This window comes from Amyelois transitella, chromosome 11 (genome assembly GCF_032362555.1).
Source record: "Amyelois transitella isolate CPQ chromosome 11, ilAmyTran1.1, whole genome shotgun sequence".
In the NCBI taxonomy this organism is placed as follows: domain Eukaryota; kingdom Metazoa; phylum Arthropoda; class Insecta; order Lepidoptera; family Pyralidae; genus Amyelois; species Amyelois transitella.
This window is the reverse complement of record NC_083514.1, coordinates 9695197-9723117: the sequence shown is the minus strand read 5'-3', so window position 1 is coordinate 9723117 and position 27921 is coordinate 9695197. Positions and strand designations below refer to the sequence as shown.

The window sequence follows — 27921 nt, the reverse complement described above, 5'->3', positions numbered from 1 at the left end:
ATAAATTACAATGAAATATGATATTTGTTAAAACTGGCCTAAAGTATTAAGATATTAAAAAATATGTTTGCATTTTAATCTTTGGAATGAATGGTAACAACATCTAAAACGAATATAAATTTCTATATGTAGGGACGACAATTGTTACATTGCTTACATAAGTAAAAAAAATATATTTGAATAACTCCAATCCTTGCTTATCCCCCTTTACCATAATACCCTTGACTTATGCGCTTAAATGCGTTATCTCAATAAACGTAACTCTTAATACAATAGTGCTTGATCAATTTCACTGTGTAACAATATTTTATAGTATTTAATTTTATTACTTGAATTAACAATATCAATGATTTAGAAGTCATGTCAACTCTCAAAAACGCCTTAATCAATGTGCTTGATTGTGCAGATAGTATTTTTGTTCAATTATGTACCATAGTCATAACACGTATAGACATATATATTTTACGCCCCTCTAAAAACTGGTAATATCATTGAGAAAACATGATATAATTATTATTATGTTTGGGCGCTCTTAATAAAGTATCTTTTGTATATTTAGGGCAAACAAATAATAATTTAATCAGTTATACAATGGACTCTGCGTTTTCATGTATCGCTCCCAGTTATTTCGTGAATATCTATCTGCGAGCGATACAAAGATGGCTGTGGCTCTCAATAAGGTATATTTAGTTATAATTTGACCACTTATTGACTTCTGTATATAAAGGTAACTAGAAACACTTATATTAATCAATACACAGCCAAAACCACTGAACGGATCTTATTGAAATATGACACACAGATTGTCGCTTAGGATTACTGGAAATTCTCATGGAAAAAAGGGTGTTATTTATTTTGATATTTGATATTTTTCTCATTAAAAAGTTCCTTTCTGCTCATCTTGGGCTACATTTAATTCTATTTATAAATAATACAGTTATAGAACGCGCGCGTAACGTTACCTTATTTTATCTTGGGACGTTTATTTAACACTTGTTCTATTTATAAATAGTACAATGCAACACAACTGTTAAAATCAGTTACTTTAAATTCAACAATGATTGCACAATAATTCTTCAGATCCCCACAAAACTTTGAACATGGAACACATAACCACTTTATTTCTTATATGTCCAATCCACTTGAAACACTTTATTCATCAACAAGTTCATTCCGTACACTTCCAAGACTTTAGTTTGAGCGTTGTACGTGAAATCGCATTTGGATTTCTTTCCCTTCTTGCATGGTTCTCGGTTCAAAGAAACGCCGCTGATTGGTGGTTGTGCGAAGATTGTGATGTTGCTGAGTGGGGGAACGCCGTACCCCCACCATTTGGGAACACCGGTGAGGGTGGTGCCTTCGATACGGAAAGAGATGGAGGCGTAGCTGTCTTCGTCGTACGACCCTGTGAAGTTTGAGAAATGAATTAATGATGTCACATGCTTAATTTAAAGAGTGTGTTTGTGATGTATTCCGGGTGCACTTGGAAAGGCATATCTATACTAATATTATAAAGCTGAAGAGTTTGTTTGTTTGAACGCGCTAATTTCAGGAACCACTGGTTCAATGATGCCCAAAATAACTTTTCCACGCGGACGGAGTCGCGGGCACAGCTAGTTAGTTATATTTTACATACGATGTGAGAAGATTTAGCAACTTTTTTCGGGTGACCACCCGACTTGTGGGAATTTTTTTATTTATAAAATGGAACAGAGACCCAAAGATTTCTAAATTCCGGCTCATTGCCTAAGTGCAAATTACTTTAAATTCAAATTGCGCAAAAATAAGCTAAAAAACAGTTGAACGAGGCCTTTAATTCTTTTTGAGACTGTTGCCTCTGTCTACACCGCCAGCGATAAAGACGTGATTAAATAAATCAATTTATAAAATCGGCTGTCACTAATAATATATTTTCATGAAAGATTTAGCAAAAATAAAAAAAAAATTACGCAAACTTATTTTTCACAAACCATATTTTTAATCGAGCTCAAGCAAAGACAATGCCAATGCCAAGTCAATTTAATACATACATAAAATCACGCCTCCTACTCGGTAGGCAGACACTACCTCTTTCCACTTGCCACGATCTATTTATTTACTGCCACGAGTTATTTTAATCTTGTCAAAAAAAATGCCAAATTATTTTAATACATACATAAAATCACGCCTCCTACTCGGCAGGCAGACACTACCTCTTTCCACTTGCCACGATCTATTTATTTACTGCCACGAGTTATTTTAATCTTGTCAAAAAAAAAAAAGTACACGATGTCGACTCACGAATGCTATCCCCGTCGTCCCAGTAGAGGTCGCCGGCGGCTGGCCCGGAGCCCGGCGCGGGCGCAGCCAGCAGCTGCAGCGGCCGGCTGCGGCAGTTGCTGGTGGTCACCGGCCCGTGTGGGGGGGGCTCTTGGCAGACTATTATGGCGCCGCTCTGGGAATATATATTGTTTTTTTTTTTTTTTAAACACATTTCGAGTTAGCCTCGTAGTAAGTTCGAGACTTGTGTAACGAGATACTAACTCAACGATACTATATTTTATAATAAATACTTATATGTATAGATAAATATCCAAGACCCAGACCATTTAGAAAAAGTTATTTTCTCATCATTTTTGATTCGATCCCTGGACCTCCGGTGTCGCAGACAAGCGTACTACCGCTGCGCCACAGAGGCCGTCACAATGGAATAAATATGTTAAAATGCCGTGTGGTTTTCCCGGCACCTTAGGATAGGAACGCTCCATATCATTACCATGGATGTCGTTAAAGGCGACTAAGGGCACATGAATTTGGGGTTTCTTCTTGCCCATTGCCTAAAAAAAGGAATCCAGAGTTCTCTCATCTGTCAGACCCAATGGTTGACTGTTAGATAATGCTTCTAGCAAGTCCGCTAATTGTGCTATTTATTTGTATTTTGTACAATAAAGTTAAAATAAATATAAGCCTATCCCTTAGTACACAGGTATTTTGCGAAAATAATTTAAATAAAATGTACAGAATTCAAAGAGATTTAACAAACATATCTAATATATTTAAACGAGCAATTCTTGTAGATATATACAATCAGGATCTCGGAAACGGCTCCAACGATTTTCATGAAAGTTACAGATTAGGGGTTTTTCGGCTCAAGGAATCGATTTATCAAGGTCCTAGGTTCGAGAAAAGCTCGGTTTCCAAGATATATAAACATTTTAAAAACCGCGAAAACTATATCAGACTCGGTCATCCGGGTACTATACATAATATATTATAATTATAGCTAAAACTTACTCTTATAGCGACAGTTGCATCCTCCCCCACTTCCTTAGTCTCGTTAGACCCCAACATGGTCCCATCACGGATATTGTACCACGTGTGAGGGCCCGGGTAGTAGGCGTGCGTTGTGTCGGCCCCCTCCTCTAATATGGGGGTGACCATGACGTAGGGGCCGATAAGGAATTGCGTGTCGATGGGGTGAACCGCCACGTTGTCGGGGTACCTGTGAATAAATAAAATAAATAAATATACATATATGTGTACAGAACAAATTACACAGATTGAGTTAGCCTCGAAGTAAGTTCGAGACTTGTGTTACGAGATACTATTTTTCTTTTTTTTTTATATATACGGGATAAATTACACAGATTGAGTTAGCCTCGAAGTAAGTTCGAGACTTGTGTTACGAGATACTAACTCAACGATACTATATTTTATAATAAATACTTATATAGATAAACATCCAAGACCCAGGCCAAGCAGAGAAAGTTCTTTTCCCATCATGCCCTGGCCGGGATTCGAACCCGGGACCTCCGGTGAGTAGGAAGGCCTGGACGAACGAACTTTGACCAAATCAAAGACATCCTGGCAAAAGGTGAGGCCAAGAGTACCCGAAACCATCGCAAAAAGCTTGCATGAAGACAGTTATGAATGTGGATGAAACGAAGGAAGTATGCAGGTATCGTTGCAAATTGAAAGATGTGGTCTCTGCTTACCCCTCCTGTAAATATTTCTTTTATTCAACATAACCAATTTTAGAATTTAATTAAACCATTTCAAAATTCCCTTTAAACACCAAAATAAACGCGACTACATTTAGTATAGCCAGGTAACTCACTCGTAAAACAGCGGCCTGACCACCGCGTGCCCGGTGACGTACGCCAGGTGGAACATCGTGTAGTAGTACGGCAGGATGCGGTAGCGCAGGCGCAGCGACGATACGCTCGCCGCCACCACTTCCGGGCCCATGCTCACTGGATCCTGAGGCTGGTGTAGAAATTTAAATACATTAATTAAAGACATAATTATAATGGTTACTAGCTGTACCGGCAAACGTTGTTTTGCCATATAAATAAATTTTAAGTAATTTCTAGTTTAAAAAAATGTTAAGGGCGGACAACCCTTAACACTTAGGGGTATGATAAATAGATGTTAGCCGATTTTCACACCTACTGAATATGCATGCAAAATTTGGTTAAATTCGGTAAAGCCGTTACGGAGGAGTACGGAGACAAACATTGTGACACGAGAATTTTATAAGATATACTCAATACCATCATTAAGCCGAGTAGCTGAACGTGGCCATTCAGTCTTTTCGGGACTATTGGCTCTGTCTACCCCGTAAGGGATATAGACATGATTATATTTATGTATGTATAATTATAAGAATAGGTTTGTGCCGTGTGGTTCCCGGCACCAATACAAAAAAGAATAGGACCACTCCATCTCTTTTCCATGGATGTCATAAAGGCAACTAAGGGATAGGCTTACAAACTTGGGATTCTTTTTTTAGGCGATGGGCTAGCAACCTGCCACTATATGAATCTCAATTATACTGTTACGCCAAACAGCTGAACGGGGCCTATCAGTTTTTCAATACTGTTGGCTCTGTCTACCCCGCAAGGGATATAGACGTGATATACATATAGTATGTATATAAAATGGACGTGATAATTCAAGTAATAAGGAGTGACAGCAGTCAAGAGCATAATGCAAGTTAGGTTTCTGGTGTAACACAATTAGTCTCATTGTCACGTTAACTTTTAACTCTATCTTAAAGCCAAATAGCTGAACGTGGCCTATCAGTCTTTACAAGACTGTTGGCTCTGTCTACCCCGTAAGGGATATAGACGTGATTATATGTATGTATGTATGTAAAATGGACGTGATAATTTAAGTATGTAATAAGAATTGTGCTGTCAAGAGTTTCATGAAACCCAGGTTTCTGGTGTAACACAATTATTCTCATTGTCACGTTAACATACCTTAGAAGAATCGGAGTTGTGGTTCCTGGCGAAGGGATAGAAAGCGCCCAGCTGCATCCAGCGTTTGCACAGCGCGGGGGTGGCGTCGCCGCGGAAACCGCAGATGTCAGCACCCATTAGAGGAATGCCGAAGATCGCGAAGTTCAGGAGTTCTGGTGATACGAACATACATATTTGTCCCATACAAAGGTTATATATGTTACTGTAAAAGCCCGAACTGTGGTAAATCCTAAGATTTTCCGGTAAAACCTAAGATTTACTAACTCTTAATGGCAAAAGTCCGAACAGTTCTTTTATTTCGAACTTTTACCACCATTCACTAGGTAAATCTTAGGATTTACCTCAAGAGCACGGTAAATATTGAAAATGATTTTTTTACTATAAGAATTAAGTAAATGCTAGGTTTTACCAATGATGACTGGTACATATTAGTTTTGGGAATAAAAAAAAATATTATTCTTAATCATTTATTTCTACCTTTAGCATTATAATAGGCATGTATTTATGAATCTTACATAATTATGTATTTAAATTACAAAAATAAAATATCTTCTCACAAACATAACGCTTAAGTTGGCTAATTAAATCTCACTAAATCGGTATGATTCTTATAATTTGGTATTTTAAGGAACAAAGTTGAAAAAAAAGACAATCGTCATTAATTAGTAGGTACTAAGTACCTAAGAAAAATATTATTTGTTACAACACGGAGTGCTATTGTGGCACTTAGAATTACAAAGTAATCCTGATGACTTGCAAGCGCATTTCTTCGACAAGCATTTTTTGAGACAGTTACATTTTTGAATCCTTGTCCTCCAGTCAACGACAATTTTCCAACAACTTCGCGAAGACTCACTTCTTTCTCTTTAACAACATCTTCTATCGTAATAAAATCTTCAGAGCATGAGGTAAACTGATTCTGTGTGTAAAGCTGTTTTAGTACTCCAATATTGGTACCTAGTTGGTAAAACTCGTTGTCCTTTACATCTATTACAACTGCAATGATGCTTTTCGGGTCAGTTTTAGCTCTGTCAATGTCCGGTACTTTCAGTCTTACATTTTGGCCAAGTTTCACATTTGGATATTTATCAGACGACTTAGCTTTCATTTTTTCAGCTTGGGTTTCCAAATTCAATTTTGCCTTTGTTCTTATTCTCTGGACAGATTCTATCTTCTTTGGTATTGGATCTTCTTCAGATTGAGTTTCGTTTTCTTTCTCTGAATTTGTCTCAGAACCGAGTCTCTGAATCGTTACATTGGCATCAATGGTTATTTGATTTTCCATTTCTATTTCAATCATTTCGCATTCTTGTGTTTTGTTCCTCGCACTTTCACTGTTTATGTTCTCTTCTGACTGATTTTCAACAACGTTGTCTTCCTTGTCCTGTTCAATTATAATATTTTCGTCGTTAGTATTTTGTTCCGTATTTTCTTGCGTATGCAACAAATTCTCTAAATCTTCTTCAGATCTTAAAAGTCCAATCATATCTTTTGGAATTGCTGACGATGCAATGCCCACTTTCATTGGACAACCAAACATTGCTTCGTAGGGCGAGCATTTGATTCCCTCGTGATATGCTCTGTTTTTCATTGCCTGGATGAATTTCAAGCCCTCTGACCACTTTGACAACTGATTGGTTTCCATCCACGTACTGAGCATATTTTCAATGTCTTGATTGGCACGCTCTACTGATCCTTGACTCTGACTGTGTCTTGGTTTTCCGTGTACAATTTTGACATCTGGCCACATAGAGCATACATTTTCAATTATATGGTTACAAAACTCCCGACCATTATCGGAATGAAGGATATTTGGCGCTCCAAAAGTGGTGAAAATATCCAAGAGATGATATGCAACTTCTGCAGCGCGTTTAGTTTGAAGTGCACGAAGGATCACAAATTTAGTGAGATGGTCTTGATAAACTAATATGAATTTATAATTTCCGTCAGGGTTGGTTTGTAGGTCTATGAGATCTACTTGACAACGTGAGTTCATTTCACTATGAAGTATAGGCTTGATGACAATGCCCTTCTTCAAAGTCTTCTGTTTCTTTTGACAAGGTTGACATAGCTTCAAATATGTCATGATAGCCTCAACTGTAATATTTCTATACTTGCGGCTACATTCCTTTAGCATCCTAGTCCTTCCACCGTGTCCAACAGCAAGATGCGTTTCTTCGAGGATATTAAATATGTCGTCATAACAAACGTAATACTTGATTTCTCCATTCTCTTCCTTTATCGGCGCAATTAGCTTTTCTTCACCGCCTATAGTCAAAATATCATAGCGCTTAATACGCCTGTAATGCACAGCTTTCTTATTTTTCACGTTCTTTGCAGTTTTTACTTCCTCTAAACACTTGGCGTATTTATCCCTATCGAGATAAAAGTTATTGTCCTTCTTGCTTGCCACGATCTTGTCCATTATTTCATAAAATCTATGTTTTACACTCATTTTGATTCATAAATTACATTTGGATATATAAAACACAAACAGAAATTAAATTAACGTGCGCGTTCAAACTTGTCAAACGACCGACTGAGGCGAGCGAACGGAGACGCGGGGCACGCGGGGGCGGTACGGCTAGCGGGGAATTACCGACTGCCCACGAGTACCGACGAGATGATGCGCTGAACACGTTATGACATTGTCTTTATCAACTTTTACCGTGGCATTATGGTAAATCCTAAGATTTACCAATTACATGGTGGTAAAAGTTCGAAATAAAAGAACGTTCGGACTTTTACCATGGAAAGTTGGTAAATCTTAGGTTTTACCGGAAAATCTTAGGATTTACCACAGTTCGGGGTTTTACAGTAACATATATACAAAGTTGGCTGAAAGTGTTTATGCTTAGGGATGTAGTAAGATAGATAAATCCATATTTCCATTGTCAACTTTAAAATTAATAATACACAATATCCAACTAATATTATAAATGCGAAAGTTTGTGAGTATGTCAGGATTTCTGTATGGATGTTTGTTACTCTTTCACGCATAAACTACTGAACCGATTACAATGAAATTTGGTATGTAGGTAGCCGAAGACCCAGAATAACATATAGACTATTTTTTATGCCGGAGTCCGGGAATGATTCCACGCGGCCGAAGTCGCGGGTGGCCTCTATATCTTACGTAATGACTGGAAGAAATCTCGATTGGGATAAGTCCGTCATTGTACAAATTCTTCTAAATCCAATGACTGTTTTCTATTTTTGTTACATCACTACATAGTATAAAACAAAGTCGCTACTTTAGTCTGTTTGTCTGTATGCTTAAATCTTTAAAATTACGCAACGGATTTTGATGCGGTTTTTTGTAACAGGTAGAGTGATTCAAGAGGAAGGTTTTTTTTTATGTATAATTTTTTCCGAATTTTGCACCCGTGCGAAGCCGGGGCGGGTCGCTCGTTTATTTTTAAATGCAATAAAGAGTTTACAAACAAACAAACAAACAAGACATATATGTATATGAATGCAATAAAGAGTTTACAGACAAACAAACAAACAGACATATATGTATATGTATGCAACAAAGAGTTTACAGACAAACAAACAAACAAGACATATATATATATATATATGTATGCAATAAAGAGTTTACACCGACCCGGCACGGACATGCGCATGTCGCGCCACGTGCTGGCCACGTCGCCGCTCCAGTGGCCCGCGTACGCGCCGGCGCCCGTGAACGACGAGCGGGACAGCACGAACGGCCGCCTGCCGCGGATCTCCTTCAACGCGCTGTTGGGGGGCGGAGATACATTTATACATACATACCTATATATTAAGGACGTCCTGGCAAAGGGTTAAAGTGGTCAAAAGTGAGTAATGAGAAGGAAGAGTGTTATGAATGTGGATGAAGCGAAGGAAGTATGCAGAGATCGTGGCAAGTGGAAAGAGGTAGTCTCTGCTTACCCCTCCGGGAAAGAGGCGTGATTTAATGTATGTATACCTACATATAGCATTGTTAATATCCCTTGCGAGGTAGACAGTGCCGTTTGGTTCCCGGCACCAATAGAAAAAATAATAGGACCACTCAAGCTCGTTCCCATGGATGTCGTAAATGGCGACTAAGGGAAAGGCTTATAAACTTGGGATAATTATTTTAGGCGATGGGCTAGCAACCTGTCACTATTTGAATCTCAATCCTATCATTCAGCCAAACAGCTGAACGTGGCCTATCAGTCTTTTGCAAGACTGTTGGCTCTGTCTACCCCACAAGGGATATAGACGTGATCGTATGTATGTAATATAATATGTAATATAATATCAACCATCCAAAATTTACTGCAAATTCGCATCTATTACCGCGTCATAAAGTTCCATATGATTAATATGCAGCTGATTGTACATATTCATAATCATAAAACTAGGTATCTGTAACAGCAGCATGAAGCGATAATTATGAAAACTGTGTAAAAACCAGACCATAAAATGATGCATTTGACACAGAGATAAGTACAACTGCTCTCTAATATTCATCTCTCCTCGCGGGTCTACTCGAAGAGATTTCTATTGAAATAAGTAGCACTTTTGTACTATAATTTCTGTATTAATGCTCCTGTACGTTTTTGTGTATACATAAATAAATAAAATAAAACTCATTTTTTAGAAACTATAACTCCGTTATAAATTCTTTTTTTCGACAAAGATGAGCGAGAAGGGAGGGGAGGCTTAATAAGGTGGACGTTTTTGGTCTAAGTGATCTTCAGAGCAAAATCTCTCTCTCAGCGTGTTCCAGGTCACATACTTATTAATAATTCTGGAGCCGGGGTCCGCCTTTCGACTTATAGAGCCCCCCCCCCCCCCCCCTCCCCTCATGATTCAAACTGATTAGAAGACAGAAACCCATTTTAGTCGTTATGGGAACTTTGGAAGACAAACGTACCTTGATCAAATTTTCAGTTGACATTATTATTAAAAAATACTATTATAAAAAGGCTTGTGTTTAAACGCCTACCAGAAATGCACCTATATTACTTCCAATAAATTCGAAGTGCCTGCCATAACGGATAAATGCTCACCAAATTGTGTATCACAAAATATTCTAGAAATAAAGCTATTTTGCTTTTTATTACATTCTATAAAAATAAATACACACCTTTAAAGTCAATTTGAGTCCAAATTTTGTAAATTATCGCTAAGGAGATGTTACCAATATTTTATTTTATTACTTTCATTTTAGTTATCTATGCTGAGGGAAAAAATTACAGTCAACCGCAAATATTTTTTTCATACCAAATATAATATTGATTACACCAAACACAAGTTACATAATTAATGCATTATGCATTTAATTATATATTTTTATGCAGTTACATAATTACTTTGTTGTCAATTATTGCAACACATAATGACTAAGGTATACAATGAAACAAACCATTGGTAGATGAGGAAATAAAAAATCTAAATTAAAACAGAAATTTTATTAAAGTGTTCATAAGATTAATTTAAGAATAATCAATGGCACTTCAAAAGGAACACAATAATTACAGTCTTATACCTCCTCCTCGCGTCGTATACCTCATTGCTGAGGGTCGTGACTCCCCCGCCGAATCACTTTCTTCTTGATCTCTTCCTTCCACCTGTTGCGATCCTTTGCGTCGTGGAGGGCCTTATGGAGATCGGTGTTTAGTGACGATCGGATTTGATCCGACCATCTTGTAGGGCTGCGACCTCTAGGTCTTTTTCCGTCAACCTTGCCTGTCACCATTAGCTGCTCCATGTTGTGACCGTCTTTCCGTGCAATGTGGCCGAAAAATTCCAGTATCCTGCGGAGACAGGTGGTGGACAGTCTCGTTTTGATTTGGAGTTCACGCAGGATAGATGCATTGGTACGGAAGGCAGTCCAGGGTATCTGTAGCATCTTCCTCCAGCACCACATTTCGAAGGCATCTATGCGGTCTCTATCAGCCTTTTTCAGGACCCATGTCTCGGCGCCATAGCTAAATATGGAGAAGACCAGAGTGTGGACAAGTTTCTTTTTTGTCTTCCGTGAAATGCCTCGGTCCTTCCATATCTTTTGTAGTTGAGACATGGCATTTTTGGCCATCCCTATTCGTCTCCTTATTTCCGTCTCACAGGATCCCCTGTCACTGATGTTGGCCCCCAGGTAGACAAAGTCATTGACGATGTCTAAGTTGAGAGCATTCGTCAGTTCAAGTCTTCCGGCACGATCTACCACAATTAGTTTGGTTTTGGCGTGGTTGATTTTGAGACCTAATTGCAAACTGATGTTCTCAATACGGGCAAGGAATTCCACCATTTCGCTTTCACTTGCAGCTATTAATGTGGTGTCGTCTGCGTAACGAAGGTTTGTCAGTCTGGTGCCACCAACCGTGACTCCGCCGTCCCAGTCCTCGCAAGCCCGCCTGATGATGTATTCTCCGTAAACGTTGAAGAGAATCGGAGACAGGATGCAGCCCTGCCTAACGCCTTTAGCAAAACTAAATGGCTCCGATGTGCAATCCTCGATTTTGACGATGCCTTGGTTATTTAGGTACAGCGAGCGGATAAGCGCCACAAGATGTTGAGGCACTCCCAGCTCTCCCAGTATATTCCAGAGGTCTGACCACACGACACAGTCGAAGGCTTTGCTGTAATCGATGAAGCACAAGATGATAGGTACGTTGAATTCGTAGGCTTTTTCGATCAGCTGGCGTATGTTTAGGATTTGCTCGCGAGTGCCCCTGCCCTTAACAAATCCCGCTTGCTCTTGTGGAATTTGCCAGTCCAGGAAGTGTCTAATTCTGCTGTTGATGATATGGAGCATCACTTTACTGGCATGTGATATCAGTGCTAGCGTTCTGTAGTTGCCGCATTTAGAGGTGGAGCCCTTTTTATGAAGGGGCAGTATAATAGAGTTAGCCCAGTCAGAGGGCCATTCTCCAGTCCGCCAGATGTTTTCGCATATTTTGTGTAGAGCGTCTATACCTCCAGGGCCCATAGCCCTTAGTATCTCTGCTGTGATTTGGTCTGGTCCAGGGGCTTTTTTGGACTTGAGCGCGTTTATGGCTGCAGTGATCTCTGATCGAAGAATAGGAGGTTCCAAAGTCATTTCACTCCATGCCGTTGAGTCATGCGGTGATCGGTGCTCGTGTGGATTTTCGTAGAGATCTTTGCAGTATTGTCGCCATCTGCCTGTTACAGCCTTTAGGTCTTGTATGAGAGTACCATCCTCGTCCTCAATCAGCCATGTTTTGGGTTTAAACTGTTTGGAAAGCAGCTTTACCTTCTTGAAGAGGTCTGAGGTCTGTATTTTGAATGCATGTTCTTCTATCTCGTGGCAAATGCGTTCAACAAAGTTGTTTTTGTCATGTCTGCATTGTCTCTGGATCATTCTTCAATATTCTGAGTACTTCTCCCTGTCAGCCTGGCTCGAGAGACCGCAAGCTTTAAACAGTCTTATACAATCTTATCTTATAAGATTAATTTGTACTTAAAAATAATCAATGGCACTTTATATTTTACGTATATATTACGTTTATTAATCTTAGCTTGACCTTAATATATTTTGGATTTTGGTTACATAATTTGATTACAATAAAGCAAATTTGAACTGTACATTTTGGTATCAATGTTACTGTTTTAGTGAAACAATATTTGGTGAACATTTATCCATTTTGGCAATCAAAAAGAATATTTGTACACAACGTACGATTATTTTGACGTGTGTATACTTATTTTGAAGCTTAATACGTGTTACTTTGGGAAACTAAGTATAGATTGATTTTAATTTATATGGAGTTAATTTATTTTACTGGGTACTAAAATTTGGAAAACAAAAGCTATTTTGGTGAGCCCTTAAATTGTACCCTTATAAAAACAACATTGGGTGTAGAGAGATAAAATCAAAATCCCAAAAACAAATAAGTACAAATTAGTGACCATAGCCTCAGCTATGCCAATCCATACAAAATTGTTTTGTTTTGGAAAATTTTCAAGTCTTGTTGACTTATGATTTACTTAAAATGTATTAAAAAAAAAAAAAACAAATGTAATCCTAATTTTGAGTTTATACCTATCATTAATATTTGCGCACCTGCATGCAGGTTGATTTATATGTAAAAAAATATGTGAATCATGCAAATAAATTATTCTATTCTAAGTAATTACAATAAAATTACTCACAAATTAGTGACCATGGCTTCAGCAATGCCATACAAATTGTGCCAGTCGAAATGCGAGCCCGCGTAGTGTTGCGCGTCCATACAAAGAGTTTTTGTCTTGAGTTGTTGATCTCCTCCCAAATGCGGCATGTACGGTAGGTCTTCGGGTTTGCATGAGCCGACTAAAGCGCCATCAACCATGTTTGACGGCTCGTTCATGTCCTATAATGTGGAAAATATATTGTTACATACATGAAAATAATCATGTCTATATCCCTTGCCGGGTAGACAGAGCCAACAGTCTTGAAAAGACCGATAGGCCACGTTCAGCTGTTTGGCTTAATGATAGAATTGAGATTGAAATAGTAGCAGGTTGCTAGCACAGCGCCTAAATTAAGAATCCCATGTTTATTAGCCTATCCCTTTATCACCTTTAACGTCATCCATAGGAATGAGACGGAGTGGTCCTATTCTTTTTTTACTGCTGTCGGTTTAAAAATATTGTTACTTTAAATATTTTGCTTGTCTTGATCATTGTATCAACCAGATTGCGAACCAAATAAATAAAAACCATTCGTGCGCGTGATTCATTTATTTATTTATTTAAAACTTTATTGCACAAACAAAAATGTACAAGAGGCGGACCTAATGCCGTTTGGCATTCTCTACCAGTCAACCAGCTGACCAAACAGAAAAACTTTAAGCTGGTGGTACGATAAAGTGCACATGCATACTGCAAAATACATACCCACATTAAAAAAAAATACATACAAGACACATAAAATAAGAATAAGAATAGATTTATTTTCAAAATTGGATACAAGGTATCACTTATTGACGTCACATCACTTAAATCTAATTATAACTACTACCGCTTCCAAAGCGCATGTGTAGAAGAAGCGGCAGAACAAACTACACTGCAGCATTTTCATCGGACGTCAATATACAAATAAAGATCTCTTAAATCTAAATCATGGACGCAATACATTATAAATACATAAAATATCAAATTAGGATGACCCATTATTGATCTGCCGAAGGAAGATTCATCCCAATTATAACATTATAAATGAGAAAATAATTCTAGTGTGGTTCCCGGCACCAAATAGAAAAAAGAATAGGACCACTCCATCACTCTCCCATGGATGTCGTAAAAGGCTACTATGAAGTAGGCTTATAAACTTGAAACTCTTCCTTTAGGCGATGGGCTAGCAACCCGTCACTATTAGAATCTCAATTCTATCTTAAAGCCAAATAGCTGAACGTGGCCTATCAGTCTCTACAAGACTGTTAGCTCTGTCTACCCCGCAAGGGATATAGACGTGATTATATGTATGTATGTATGTAAAATAATTCTATTTGTATGTTTGTTACATGTTCACAGGTAATCTACTGAATTAATCTTCCTGAAAGGTTACGAAGCTCGGATGGAAGTCCAGATCAGGATCCATGGTCAAAGACATACCCCGGGCTCCTCTCCAGAGTGGTGAGGATGCAACCGGGACTTAAGTCAGGAAGAAGATGAAGTAAAGTAATGTAGATACTCACGATCCAAACGCCGTCGTATTTGACCTGACTATAGAAGGCCTGCAACATCTCCACCCAGTAAGAAGTCACGTTTGGGTGTGTGAAGTCGGGGAACACAGTCGTTTCCCTGTTCCACACCTGGTGATGATGAGAGAAATATTTTATTAAACATAATATATACAAGTAGTGCCGTGTGGTTCCCGGCACCAATACAAAAAAAGAATAGGACCACTCCATCTCTTTCCCATGGATGTCGTAAAAGGCGACTATGGGATAGGCTTACAAACTTGGTTTTCTTTTTTGGGCGATGGGCTTAGCAACCTGTCACTATTTGAATCTCAATTCTATTATTAAGCCAAATACCTGAACGTGGCCATTCAGTCCTTTCAAGACTATTAGCTCTGTCTACCCCGCAAGGGATATAGACGTGACCGTATGTATGTATGTATGTAAAGACACCAAGTCCCCGGAATCAAATAAGTTATTTAGAAGTTTAAAAACTGTTCATCATCATTTATCTCATCTCGAAATGACCAAACCATTATCATCAGCAAACGAGTTCACCCCACTTGTACACACTTCAAAAAATTCAAAATTTTTATTCATTATTATAGGATACTACATATATATCGCTTACTGATTGTCAAAACGTATGGTTTAACAACATTGGTTGACGTCAAATAAATTACTTAAAAACTAAGTTTACTGCCGCTTCCAAGGCGTCAGTGCAGAAGAAGCGGTAACAAACTGCACTGCAGCATTTTCTTCAACAACGTCAACTTTACAATATTAATTAAACTTAGAATTGAATGTGGACGAGAGAATACATTGTTCAGATTTATATATGAGATTGAATATTGAAAAAAGAAATATATATCCACATCCACACTAATAATAAAGAGGAAAGATTTGTATTTTTGTATGTTTGTGTGGAATAAACTCAAAAACTACTGGTCCGATTTTGATAAAATTTGGCACAGATATAGAATAGACCTTCAAAAGTGACATAGGCATAAATTTGTTTTGAAATAAATTTATTTCAAAATATAAAACACAAAAATATGTCCACCCGTGCGAAGCCGGGGCGGGCCGCTAGTATATATATATATTTTATGGATTGCCAATTTTAAAAAGAAATCAAACTACAATTAATTACGAGATTCCCTGTGCCACTGTTAACCCACCTTGCCGACAAAAGGCAGGCCGGTGTCGTTCAGTGTGAACACGTTCATTTCCAATCCCCGATCGTAAGGGGGATACGTTCCGGGCTTTTCTGAAGCGCTGATTCCTGGGTCTGAAAAAAAAAAAGGGGAACAATCCATACACATTATAAAATAGTAAAAGATTGATGTCTATATCAGTTCCGTGTGGTTAGTAAGTTGTCCGACTAAGGGATAGGCTTACAAACTTGGGATTCTTTTTTTAGGCGATGGGTTAGCAACCTGTCACTATTTGGATTTGAGATCCATTATCATTAAGCCAAATAGCTGAACGTGGCCGATCAGTCTTTTCAAGACTGTTGGCCCTGTCTACCCCACAAGGGATATAGGCGTGACCATATAATAAAATAGTAACTGATTAATGTATGCATATAGAAGATACATACGTATAGTCACGTCTATATCCCTTGCGGGGTAGACAGAGCCAACAGTCTTGAAAGACTGAAAGGCCACGTTCAGTTGCACGGTTTTATGATAGATTAAAATGTACTAACAATCGATATGGGGGATCTGTATAAGACCAAAAGAAGTCAAAAATATGATTTTTTGAGTTCCTGTCTGACTATATGTATGTTTGTTCTCGCAAACCGCGAAAACTTTTACTCAGATTTGAATGCGGCTTTTTCAGATGTGTTATGCTTGGTCCAACTTTATAACAAATACCTAATAATCTCCCCTTTAAGGGGCAGTACGGTCAGTCAGCTTTTTCAATGAACTTTTACGGGCCGTGTGGTGCCGGCAGAGTAGAAAGCACTACCCCATATCTTGCCGTGGGTATCGTGAGAGGCGATTAAGGGATCAAGCGAGAATTGTTTTGCTATATAAATAACTAGAGGCCGCCCGCGACATGAAAACCCTATCAATCCCGCGGGAACTCTAGGATAAACAGGTAGCCTATGTATTATTCCAGGTCTTCAGCTATCTACATACCAAATTTCATCGGTTCAGTAGTTTTTGCGTGAAAGAGTAACAAACATCCATACTGACATACTTACAAACTTTCGCATTTATAAGTAGGATTTTTAAGTAATTTCTAGTTAAAAACAAATGTTAAGGGTGCACAACCCTTATCACTAAAGGGTATGAAAAATAGACGTTGGCCGATTCTCAGACCTACACAATATGCTCACAAAATTTCATGAGAATCGGTCTAGCCGTTTCGGAGGAGTACGGGAACGAACACTGTGACACGAGACTTTTATATATAAGATATTAACATACCAACGATCATGACATAATGCATTCCAGCGTCATGTAACTCCTTGACGAAGTCTGGCAAGCCTTTATATCTCACTTGGTCGTAGGTGAAGTCGTTTCTATTCTGCATGTAGTCTATGTCGTTCCATTGCACGTCCTTAAACAAAAAAAACATATACATATATCAAATATATATATTATTTGTGTATTTCTCTTATAGAATTTATTTATTATATGTAACATTTAAAAATTCGTGATTGCTTAATGATAGAATTGAGATTCAAATAGTGACAGGTTGCTAGCCCATCGCTTTAATGAGAAATTCCAAGTATAAAAGCCCATCCCTTAGTCGCCTTTCATGACATCCACGATAAAGTGATGGAGTGGTCCTATTCTTTTTTTTCTATTGGTGCCGGGAACCACACGGCAGTCAAAGTCAAAGAATGTTGCTAGTGCAAATCTAATGTATTATTAAGTATTGTATGTTTACAAACATAGATGGCGCTACTAGCTTCTTCTTAGTACAACACACTCTTGTCAGAGTGGTTTTTTCTTCTGACATTTGACATTTTGACAGGTATTCTTTCTCAGTTCTCTCAGTGAAGTGCTTCCATTTCAGCCGGTTACAGACGTTGCGATTCTGGACCATGGTAGACTCAGTAGCTTTTTCGATCAGGTCAGTCCAGCGAGTTGGCGCTATTAGCAACAATCACTAAATGCGATCACAACACATAGTACTTTTATGATATGTTTTTGCTCAATGCAACAAAAATAAGCATAGCAATTGATTAATATAAATATATAAATTTTTTAATAAAGGGATAGGCTTACAAACTCGGGATTCTTTTTTTAAGGCGATGGGCTAGCAACCTGTCGCTATTTGAATCTCAATCCTATTATAAAGCCAAATAGCTGAACGTGGCTATTCAGACTTTTCAAGACTACCCCGCAAGGGATATAGACGTGACCATATGTATGTATGTATATAACTTTTTATCTAGTTAATGAATTTCGATTAAAGTGTGTATGTACTTACAAATGGTATACCAGCGTTCCTGTTGTTCAGCCAGACTTCGCGAGTTTTTTCCAACGTTGGATAATTGAATCTGGAAAAAAATATTACAAATAACTGTTTTATAATATGTAATATTTATCTTATGCTCAATAAAGAGTGTACAAATAAACAAACAAATATTTTTTGACTAGCTGTGCCCGCGACTCGATCCGCGTGGAATAGTTATTTTGGACATCATTGAAGTCCTCAAAGATGAATAATTATCCCTGATTTTTCTGTCATCTGTAAATGAGATCTAAAGCCGGATCTACATTACGAAATTACGACATTTGTTTTACAAGAATTATGAGCATAGCACGAAACGACTCCAGTTTCACAAATGCAATGCACGCATTGCAAAACTGAACGACTACACGCGAAATTACTGGTCAAATTAGTTTAGTATATCAAACTAATTTCAAGCCACCAACTTCGTTTTTTCAAGACTGTTGGCTCTGTCCACCCCGCGAGGGATATAGACGTGACCATATGTATGTATGTGTGTAGTAACTTCGTAATGTAAACCGCGCTTCGTAATGCACTCACGGACCTGCACAAGTGGAAGCCGAGCGCCCAGTAGGGGGGAAGCGCGGGCCGCCCCACCACCGCCGTGAACTGCCGCATGACCTCGGCCGGGGACGGGCCCGTGAACATGTACAAGTCCAGGATGCCGCCGGTGGTGCGGTACGTTATCGCCGGCGTCGGCTGCAGCACTATGTCTGTGAGAGGAGTATGTTAAAAAAATATGTTGCGCGCCATCTATTATAAACAATGAATAACAATTAAAAAGCACGTAAATGTGCCGTTTTGGCGGGCAGCATCTAGTACCCGAGAAGTTAACTAGATGGCGTTTTTTTAGTTGTAAAATTTGACAATTTGCCATTTGTCTTCCTTTTCCGAATATAGGTACATTAGCACGCAGTACACATTCCTTTATTAAAATTCCAAAATAAACGGTACAGTAGAAGTTTCAGTAGAAATTGTTTCAATATAACGAAAATCAATTTTTTTTTCAGGATTTTACAATTACGAAAAGATACAAGGTTTCGGAAGATGTATCGGAGGAGAGGTCGAAAACGGATTGTATGAAGCCTATTCTAAAACTTTGCTGATAATGCAAAACATATGTAAACATTTGTAACATATATTTGCCATGCCTGTAAAAGGTTGCTAAGTTATAAGCTCCAATCCCTAATTTTAAGACTAATGTACCTACACCTAGTTGGCAAATAAATGAATATGAATATGCATAGGCTTTTCAAGCAATGACAACTATTCATCATCACCTCTTGTAAGAAAAAAGAAACTTATTTCTTCAATTTTATTCAAATTCTAGAATATATAATTTGGGAATTTATTGTTTGTAAATAAAATGAAATAAAGAAATAATATCAAAATACTACGCACCCATAGCATTTGCGTTCTGGAATAACACTCCGGTTGTCTTCCCATCGTTCTCAACCGCCATGTAAAAAGGATGCGTTCCATATAAATTCGCCTGAAATAAAGCACAATAATCAATCATTAAATAATCTCCGTAAACGTAACATACATACATAAATATAATCACGTCCATATCCCTTGCGGGGTAGACAGAGCCAACAGTCTTAAAAGGACTGATAGGCCACGTCCAGCTGCTCGGCTTAATGATGGAATTGAGATTCAAATAGTGACAGGTTGCTAGTCTGTTTCAGTTTATAAGGCTATTCCTTTGTCGCCTTTTACGACATCCATGGCAAAGAGATGGAGTGGTCCTATTCTTTCTTTTCTAATGGTGCCGGAAACCACACGGCAATTATTGTAAACGTAAATTTGACAAAAAGTAATTAGTAGTAGTACAATCACACAATCATGTGTTGTTTCACCTTGGCTGTTCAACCTGTAGGTATTAGTATTATTATTGTATGTCATGTATTATACTTGTAAACGAAAGATTTCAAGTCTGAAAGTGGTTGAGTTAGTAAATTTTTTTCTCTATGGCTACAATCAGAAACACATTATAGTCCCCAAAACCCCGTCTCAACATAGAGTGACGTCCGAACTGTCAGGCTCCGTCTGATTTGGCTGCGGCTTCAGACTCCGCACTAGACGTCGAATCTTTGTGAGCTAAATATCTGAAGTTTCAAGCCATTGATACGATAGTAGAATAAGATCTCACTTAATCTGCAGGAGACCAATAGGCTATTTTACACCATGTAAAAAAAAATATAAAAATGCACGTATCTTATAGATTTTGTAAAAAATAAAAGAAAAACATCGATCATTATTCATAAAAGTGCAATATGGATTTTATAATTCAATTTAAAAAATCCTCTTTTTTAATCTGTTCTTCAAAAGTCGAAAACGCTATCCGCCATGTTGGGTACTGACGTGACGTCATACTTTTAGTAAACAAATATCGAATCGAAAACATATTGATGATGTCAGGCTCTGTTTATTTGGAAATTTTAAAATTTCTATCACGTTTTTGGGTTTTTACTCTTTAATAATTTAATAGAATCATGGAAGACGGTTTTGTGAAAGCAGACAATATAAATCTACCGAGGATTAATACGTTGATGGTGGCGAAATTTTTTGCGTCCAATCCCGATTTCTGTTCTGCTGAGTTAAGAAATGTTAAAACAGCGATGTAAGTATTTATTGTATTAAACATTCTCATACAATACACAATTATAATAGGTAAATTATTACACAACCAATCCAACATAACCTATTTTTTGTATTGTTTACTAAAAGTATGACGTCACGAGTCAAAACAGCATGGCGGATGGCGTTTTCGCGCGAAAATACAAAATCATAAATAATAAATCGTTTTTAGAGCACTTTTCGGCTTCAAAAAATTTTAATAAAAATTCTATAGGTATAACACAGTCTCAGGATTGATTTAAAACAGTTTTCAAAAAAGAGTGTAATAGCCTATTCCAATAACAGAGTATGATTTCTTAAATTTGTATTGTACCCTAAAGAACCACTTCTGTTGCGTCACCTTGGCTGTTCAACCTACTAATGAATAGTTTTTCTTAACAATTATTCTTATTAATGGACAAATTAAAAAAGTGAGTGTAAGTGGATTTAATCTATAATATAAAAATGAATCGCAAAATGTGTTGGTAAGCGCATAACTCGACAAAGCCTGGACCAAATTGGTCAATTCTTTTTTTTTTTAAATGTTTATTTAAGTTCGACGATGGTTTTCACGGGGAGAAAAATTCGAATTATTGCCGGAAAACCCCTAAACACAGCCCATTTCTTTTTACTATACAAACGTTTTATAACTAAAACGTAGAGTTAATATAGCTACTTATATATGTAGCTTTATTGCTTTTGTATAAAGTTCACTGTTGTCTAAACACTGTGGGTGTGTTCAAAACTTCATATTTAATTTGCACCTTATTATCGCTGTACAAAATTCAAATTCAATCATATTTACATATCAAATCTAAATTTTTTGCCCCGATTATAAAATAGGTACGAACTCAAAACTGCTACAATACAAATCTTTTAGACAGTACGAAGTCTGTCGGGTCCGCTAGTGTTATATAAAAATCTGAATCTCACATTCTCCACAGGAGGCCGGTCCCTGTTCCAAAGCCCTATCGTGATCCAGTTCATGTCCAGCATGAACCTTCGCTTGATGCGATAAAAGAATAAGATCTCACTACAATACAATCTGCAGGAGACCAATTCCAATAACAGACTATGATTTCTTAAATATGTATTGTACCCTTAATTACCACTTCTGTTGCATCACCTTGGCTGTTCAACCTACTAATGAATAGTTTTTCTTAATTATAACTCTTATTAATGGACAAATTCAAAAAGTGAGTGTAAGTGAATTTAATGTTTTATAAAAATCAGAATCTCACATTCTCCACAGGAGTTCCAGTTCATATCCAGCATGAACCTTCCGCTTGATACGATAGAAGAATAAGATCTCACTACAATACAATCTGCAGGAGGCCAATTCCAATAACAGACTATGATTTCTTAAATATGTATTGTACCCTTAATTACCACTTCTGTTGCATCACCTTGGCTGTTCAACCTACTAATGAATAGTTTTCCTTAATTATAACTCTTATTAACGGACAAATTCAAAAATTGAGTGTGAGTGTATTTTAATAAGTTATATAAAAATCTGTATCTCACATTCTCCACAGGAGGCCGGTCCCTATTCCACAGCCCTATAGTGTTCCAGTTCATGTCCAGCATGAACCTTCCGCGTCGCTCGCCCAGACCGTAAATGTGGTCGGTCGGTATGATGGCTGACAGCTGCAGAAACTTATCCGATAGGATGAGACCGCCGACGTCTTCTGTGTCGAAACTGTAATAAAATTGAAAGTTCATCAACCATTATGTCGGATTGGATGGATAATATTTTTTTTTATCGTGTGTCAGTGGCCTTAACTGTTCAACATACATACATGCATATGGTCACGTCTATATCCCTTGCGGGGTAGACAGAGCCAACAGTCTTGAAAAGACTGATCGGCCACGTTCAATATGTATGCATACAAACAAACAAACATACATAGTAACATTGTCGCTGTTCCGCACAATCTTCAATCCAATAGCTGAACCATCCTCTGGTATTTTGACATGGTACTGAGGTTTCTGCAGCTTGGAGCCCACATAGGCTACATCGGGGTATGGGGGTTCGAATCTTTGGTGCTTGCCGTCGTATATCTGGAAATAACAGAGATACATAAATACATTTATCCCTTACGGGGTAGACAGGGCCAACAGTCTCGCAAAGACTGAAAGGCCACTTGAAATAATTGAGAAAGAATTGAGATTAAAATAGTGACAGCGTTGCTAGCCCATCGCCTAAAAGAACAATCCCAAGTTTATAAGCCCTTAGTCGCCTTTTACAACATCCATGGGAACGAGACGGAGTGGTCCTATTCTCTTTTTTTTTTTACATCGGTGCCGGGAACCAATATTACACAAAACAAACATAACAGGAACGAATACTCACAGTGACCCTGACAGTGTCATCGGACATCATCTTGACCTGCATAACGGCGACGTCGAAGTCATCCGGATATCCGGACGGCCTGTCTCTCTCGTAATACACTTGTATCAAACGGTTGCTCTCTGTCATGTTCAGGAAGCGGTAACTGCCGTACTTGGGCGGGTAGAAGCAGTATGGAATGTTGTCCTTTTGCTTTGTTGTCGATGGATTCCAACAGCATCCTGGCAACGGATCAGGAGTTATTTGTTGCTAGGTACATACATACATATAATCACGTTTACATATATCCCTTGCGGGGTAGACAGAGGCAACAGTCTTGTAAAGATTAATAGTCCACGTTCAGCTGTTTGGCTTTGTGATAGAATTGAGATTCAAATAGTGTCACGTTGCTAGCCCATCACCTACAAGAAGAATCCAAAATTAATTAGCATTTCCCTAAGTCGCCTTTTACGATATCCATTGAAAAGACGAATAGAATAGAATCGATTTATTTTCAAAATTGGATACAAGGTATCACTTATTGACGTCACATCACTTAAATCTAATTACAACTACTACCTCTTCCAAAGCGCATGTGTAGAAGAAGCGGCGGAACAAACTACACTGCAGCATTTTCATCGGATATCAATTTACAAATATAGATCTCTTAAATCTAAATCGTGGACGAATGCCGCATTGTCTTCATTAAAAATAAACATGAATGAATGTAGAACTGATGCAATGGTAATATTACAAGTGGTGAGATCTATAATAAAATATTCATATGTTTATCGGAGTTTGTCCATACCTCTTTCAACACAATCAGCCTCATTGGCCGCGCCCTGCGGGTAGCAATCAAACCGCCTGTTCTCCTCGACCCTCGCACAGATTTCCTTCTTGGCGTCGACATCTTCGTCCTGAAAACTCTTCTTGTTCAGCTCCTTCTTCTTCTGTTCCGTGTTGTTCTTGTTCTTTGTGCTCAAGTTGTTGTGGTCGTGGTAACGGTATTCGGGTAGTATCTGCAACCAAATGAAAACTCAATATATAAATAATGTCCTTATTACAAGTGCATTAAACTTAAAGTCCAAAAACATTATGACGTGTATCCGATGATAGTACTTGGAACGCTTATAAGATACCGAATTAAACCGAATGCAAAATTCAATAAAATAAGGACCTTACTACAAGTACGTTAAATTTAAAATATAAAATGATAACAAAAAAGAGATATGACTTAAGTTATGTACAAAGTATAGAATTCTGCCTGGACGTCCCGGTAAAGGGTCAGGTAAAGAGTACCCGAAACCGCCGAGCTTGCATGAAGAGAGTTATGAATGTGGATAAAGCGAAGGAAATATGCAGAGATCGTGGCAAGTGGAAAGATATAGTCTCTGCCTACCCCACCGGGAAAGAGGCGTGATTTTATGTATGTATGTATGTATAGAATTCTGCCCCTATTTGAATCATAATTCTGTTATTTAACCATTGGGATGTGACTGAACTAGGGCTACCAAGTCTTTTCGAGACTCTTAGCGTAGGACTGTTGATATACATAGGTCTGAGCGGGCCCAGTAAATTAAAAAAATCAGTAGGTTACGTTGATGATGTCTGTATAATGTATTTATGAACATCCATCCATATAATCACGTCTATATCCCTTGCGGGGTAGACAATGCCAACATACTTAAAAGACTAACAGGCCATGTTCAATTAATGATAGAATTGAGATTCAAATAGTGACAGGTTCCTAGCTCCATCTTCACACTATGAACAATTCTATAAAGAAGAGTTTTCTTAGGATATAAAACGTTGGCATTTCGAAGACAACATGTGAAAAGATTAAATAATCCCAGAAGATTAGCTTTACTAGACTCGTAAAGGAACAAAAACTTGTTCTATGGTGCGTCACAGACAATGACATATTCATAAAAAGGAACTAACCTTTTCGTACGTAAGCGGCGCAGTGGGCTTCTTCACATCAATCATATCGGGATGAGCGCGTTCCCATAATTTCCTGTTAAAAATAAAAATGCAAATGTAAATACTTACATAATATATTATTGAAAAGTCCCTTTCTTAACCCCCCCTCCCCCCTGTATATGACCAAACGAATTGGGATTGACCTTCTAGGGTGCAGCAACGAAACATACACCAGTACGATAGGAGGCCAAGATGCGTGTTAAGACCACGATCCTTGAAAAAGCTACTCTACTAATGAGCAACAACCGCCGAGCTTGCATGAAGAGAGTTATGAATGTGGATGAAGCTAAGTAAGGATGCAGAGATCGTGGCAAGTGGAAAGAGGTAGTCTCTGCTATTTTATATATGTATGTACTAATGAGCAACTACAAGGGTGGGTATATTTATTTATTTAAAACTTTATTGAGCCTTACAGGTACAATAGATGATGATAGATGAACCTTTAGAAACAGATAAATAAAGAATAATTCCATGGTTTGCTTTCTAAGGATATCCAGGATACCGCTATGTAAACAGCATGGAAAAACGCCAAAATTCTGAACCCTAATATGTATATGTATAGAGTCTAGATTGTTATCGACAAAATAATGTGGAGTATACTATAGGGATCGTGGCAAGTTGAAAGATAAAGACTCTGCCAACCCCTCTGGCACATAAGCGTTATTTTATGTATGTATGTCATCTAAAAAACCAATTAAACTTCTACCTGTAATGTTCCTCGCCCCAAGAACCTCCCATGACTCCCGTGGCCGCCCACCATGCCGCCACGCAAAGGGCACAGAGAAGTGCCAGCCCTAGCACTCCGGACCCCATGGAAGGAAGGTGTTCCCAAGAACGCTGGAAGATGTTGCGGTTCTCGGAAAACCGCTGATATCTGAAACAAGGCAAATATGAATTTTGTATTGCAAACCTCGGCGGGCCAAACATTTTTACAAAGTATTTGAAAAAGGGTCTGTTTTTTATTCCAAAGGCCCACCTAATAGGTAGGTTACAACTGGCTTATAATAAAGATGTAAATGGTTTCATACTTACACTCCGCAAAGTGAAACTTCAATACAGAAATCTCACTTTTATAAGATTACAAAGAGGCCTGTTTTTATGTTTATAAGATTACAAAGTGTATAAAGTTCATTTATAAATAATGTCAAGATTAAAGAAATTGTAAACAAAGGAAATATGGATGTCCTCAATTAGTCATGTTTTATGCATTGCATTAATATACATATACATATTTTTGTCAGATATAGTGAATTTCAAGGCTTATTGTGAAAAAAACATTGATGACTTAGTAACTTCCATATGGATATAAAATTGGAAAACATTTGTATTTTTGTTTGTAACTTATAAACTCAAAAATTACCAGACATACTCTGGTCAAATTATAACTATACCACGTGGACAAAGTTGCGGGCACAGCTAGTAGATTAATAAATTACAAGCTAATTCTGTGAAAAAACTACTTTAATATTTTAGTTAACCAACCAATGCTGCATAAACTTCATGGCATAATGCTTATGTGCTATTTTTGCCGTGGACCATTGACTGTAATAAGGCAACCATTGCTGTGAAGTGATGACTGGTCCCTCTTCAACTGCACCATATCAGAAAGTGAAGCACTGCTGTTGGTATGGAATGGCTTTATTGCTTTAGACACATGCATACGACAAATGCAAAAACTTAGCTGAATCTTTTTACTGCCTTTAGTAAGTTTGAAGATGCAACCAGTGCTCTATACCTAATAAAACCAATTCAAATTAGTTCTCACTAACCTATGCTCCCTTGATGTGGACTCTCCTTCATTCCTAGGCTTGGGAATGACTCCACTAAAAAGTGGCGGTCTGCCAGTCTTCGCATTATTCGACCTACCAAAAGGCGCAAATGAATTTGAAAGCTTCCTCTTGAAAGTGACACTTTTCGGACCATTTAGGGAAGTCTCTGATAGTCTCTCAGCATCCCTACTCGACCCTTCGCCTTCGTTTTCAATAAATTTTGAACCTTTATCACTTTCATAACACAGGCGATAGTTGATATTATCATTTAACGTCAATAAATCCGTTTTAGAACCGGGGGACTTGTCACAGAAATCCTCAAAAGACACAATCTCGTAATCTTCTTCGTTGTCATCCGCGTTATCGGGTTTATAAGGTATTTTCGGCATTCTTATATGAAAGATGATACTCGGTAGGTAACTATGTCAGTTATAATTTGGAATTGCTACATTATAAGTAGAAATCACACATAGAAAAACTATAATTTTTTTATAATATTAAGTTTGAAAAGAACTCTCTTTATTTTAATCCGTAGACTTTAGCAACATTTACCAAAATAAACAATGGAAGCAAACACCAAATTGAGATGAAAGATCATAGAGGTGAATGACCTTGATAAAAATTAGTGATGCCAAGAGGACAGGTGAAGATTGAGTGAATGAAAATAAATTTAATTCCATTTATTTAACCTGGCAACAATAGTTTTTATCAGAATAGTTTGCTTCAATTTTGAGGGTAGTTTGAAAGTTATGACAGTAAGGTAGTAAGAGGAAACCTTGCTTTCAAATGCGTCGACAACATGGTGGATTGAAGACCTTTAAAGATATTTTTTGTTATTTGTGTCACTGACAAGAATTTCGCAGGAG

General features: G+C 37.8%; 2 protein-coding genes across 2 annotated transcripts; both read right to left on the bottom strand.

Moving 5' to 3' along the window:
• Nucleotides 1-169: 169 nt before the first annotated feature.
• Nucleotides 170-27684, bottom strand: LOC106139929 (lysosomal alpha-glucosidase). Its single transcript, XM_060946554.1, has 20 exons — nucleotides 27056-27684; nucleotides 25993-26160; nucleotides 25248-25320; nucleotides 24115-24325; nucleotides 23331-23548; nucleotides 22884-23038; nucleotides 22502-22676; nucleotides 19760-19850; nucleotides 18903-19071; nucleotides 18335-18404; nucleotides 17323-17455; nucleotides 16066-16175; nucleotides 14903-15019; nucleotides 13377-13576; nucleotides 8854-8987; nucleotides 5244-5395; nucleotides 4097-4245; nucleotides 3274-3481; nucleotides 2281-2434; nucleotides 170-1405 (listed from the first exon to the last, which is right to left on the bottom strand). The coding sequence occupies exons 1-20, from the start codon at nucleotides 27442-27444 to the stop codon at nucleotides 1119-1121; spliced, it is 3363 nt and encodes a 1120-aa protein (XP_060802537.1). The 5' UTR covers nucleotides 27445-27684; the 3' UTR covers nucleotides 170-1118.
• LOC132902249 (KRAB-A domain-containing protein 2-like) lies at nucleotides 5429-8364 on the bottom strand. Its single transcript, XM_060946563.1, has one exon. It carries the CDS (start codon nucleotides 7696-7698, stop codon nucleotides 5902-5904), a length of 1797 nt encoding a protein of 598 aa, XP_060802546.1. The 5' UTR covers nucleotides 7699-8364; the 3' UTR covers nucleotides 5429-5901.
• Nucleotides 27685-27921: the final 237 nt, after the last annotated feature.

What these genes read in the sequence shown, in the direction of transcription:
- LOC106139929 (XM_060946554.1), bottom strand. Translation starts at nt 27,444, where the DNA reads ATGCCGAAAATACCTTATAAACCCGATAACGCGGATGACAACGAAGAA. An exon ending in ATGACACTGTCAGGGTCACT is followed by an intron (nt 23,039 to 23,330) that starts GTGAGTATTCGT and finishes TGTTATTTCCAG; the next exon opens with ATATACGACGGCAAGCACCA. An exon ending in GCATTATGTCATGATCGTTG is followed by an intron (nt 16,176 to 17,322) that starts GTATGTTAATAT and finishes TTTTTTTTTCAG; the next exon opens with ACCCAGGAATCAGCGCTTCA.
- LOC132902249 (XM_060946563.1), bottom strand. Translation starts at nt 7,698, where the DNA reads ATGAGTGTAAAACATAGATTTTATGAAATAATGGACAAGATCGTGGCA.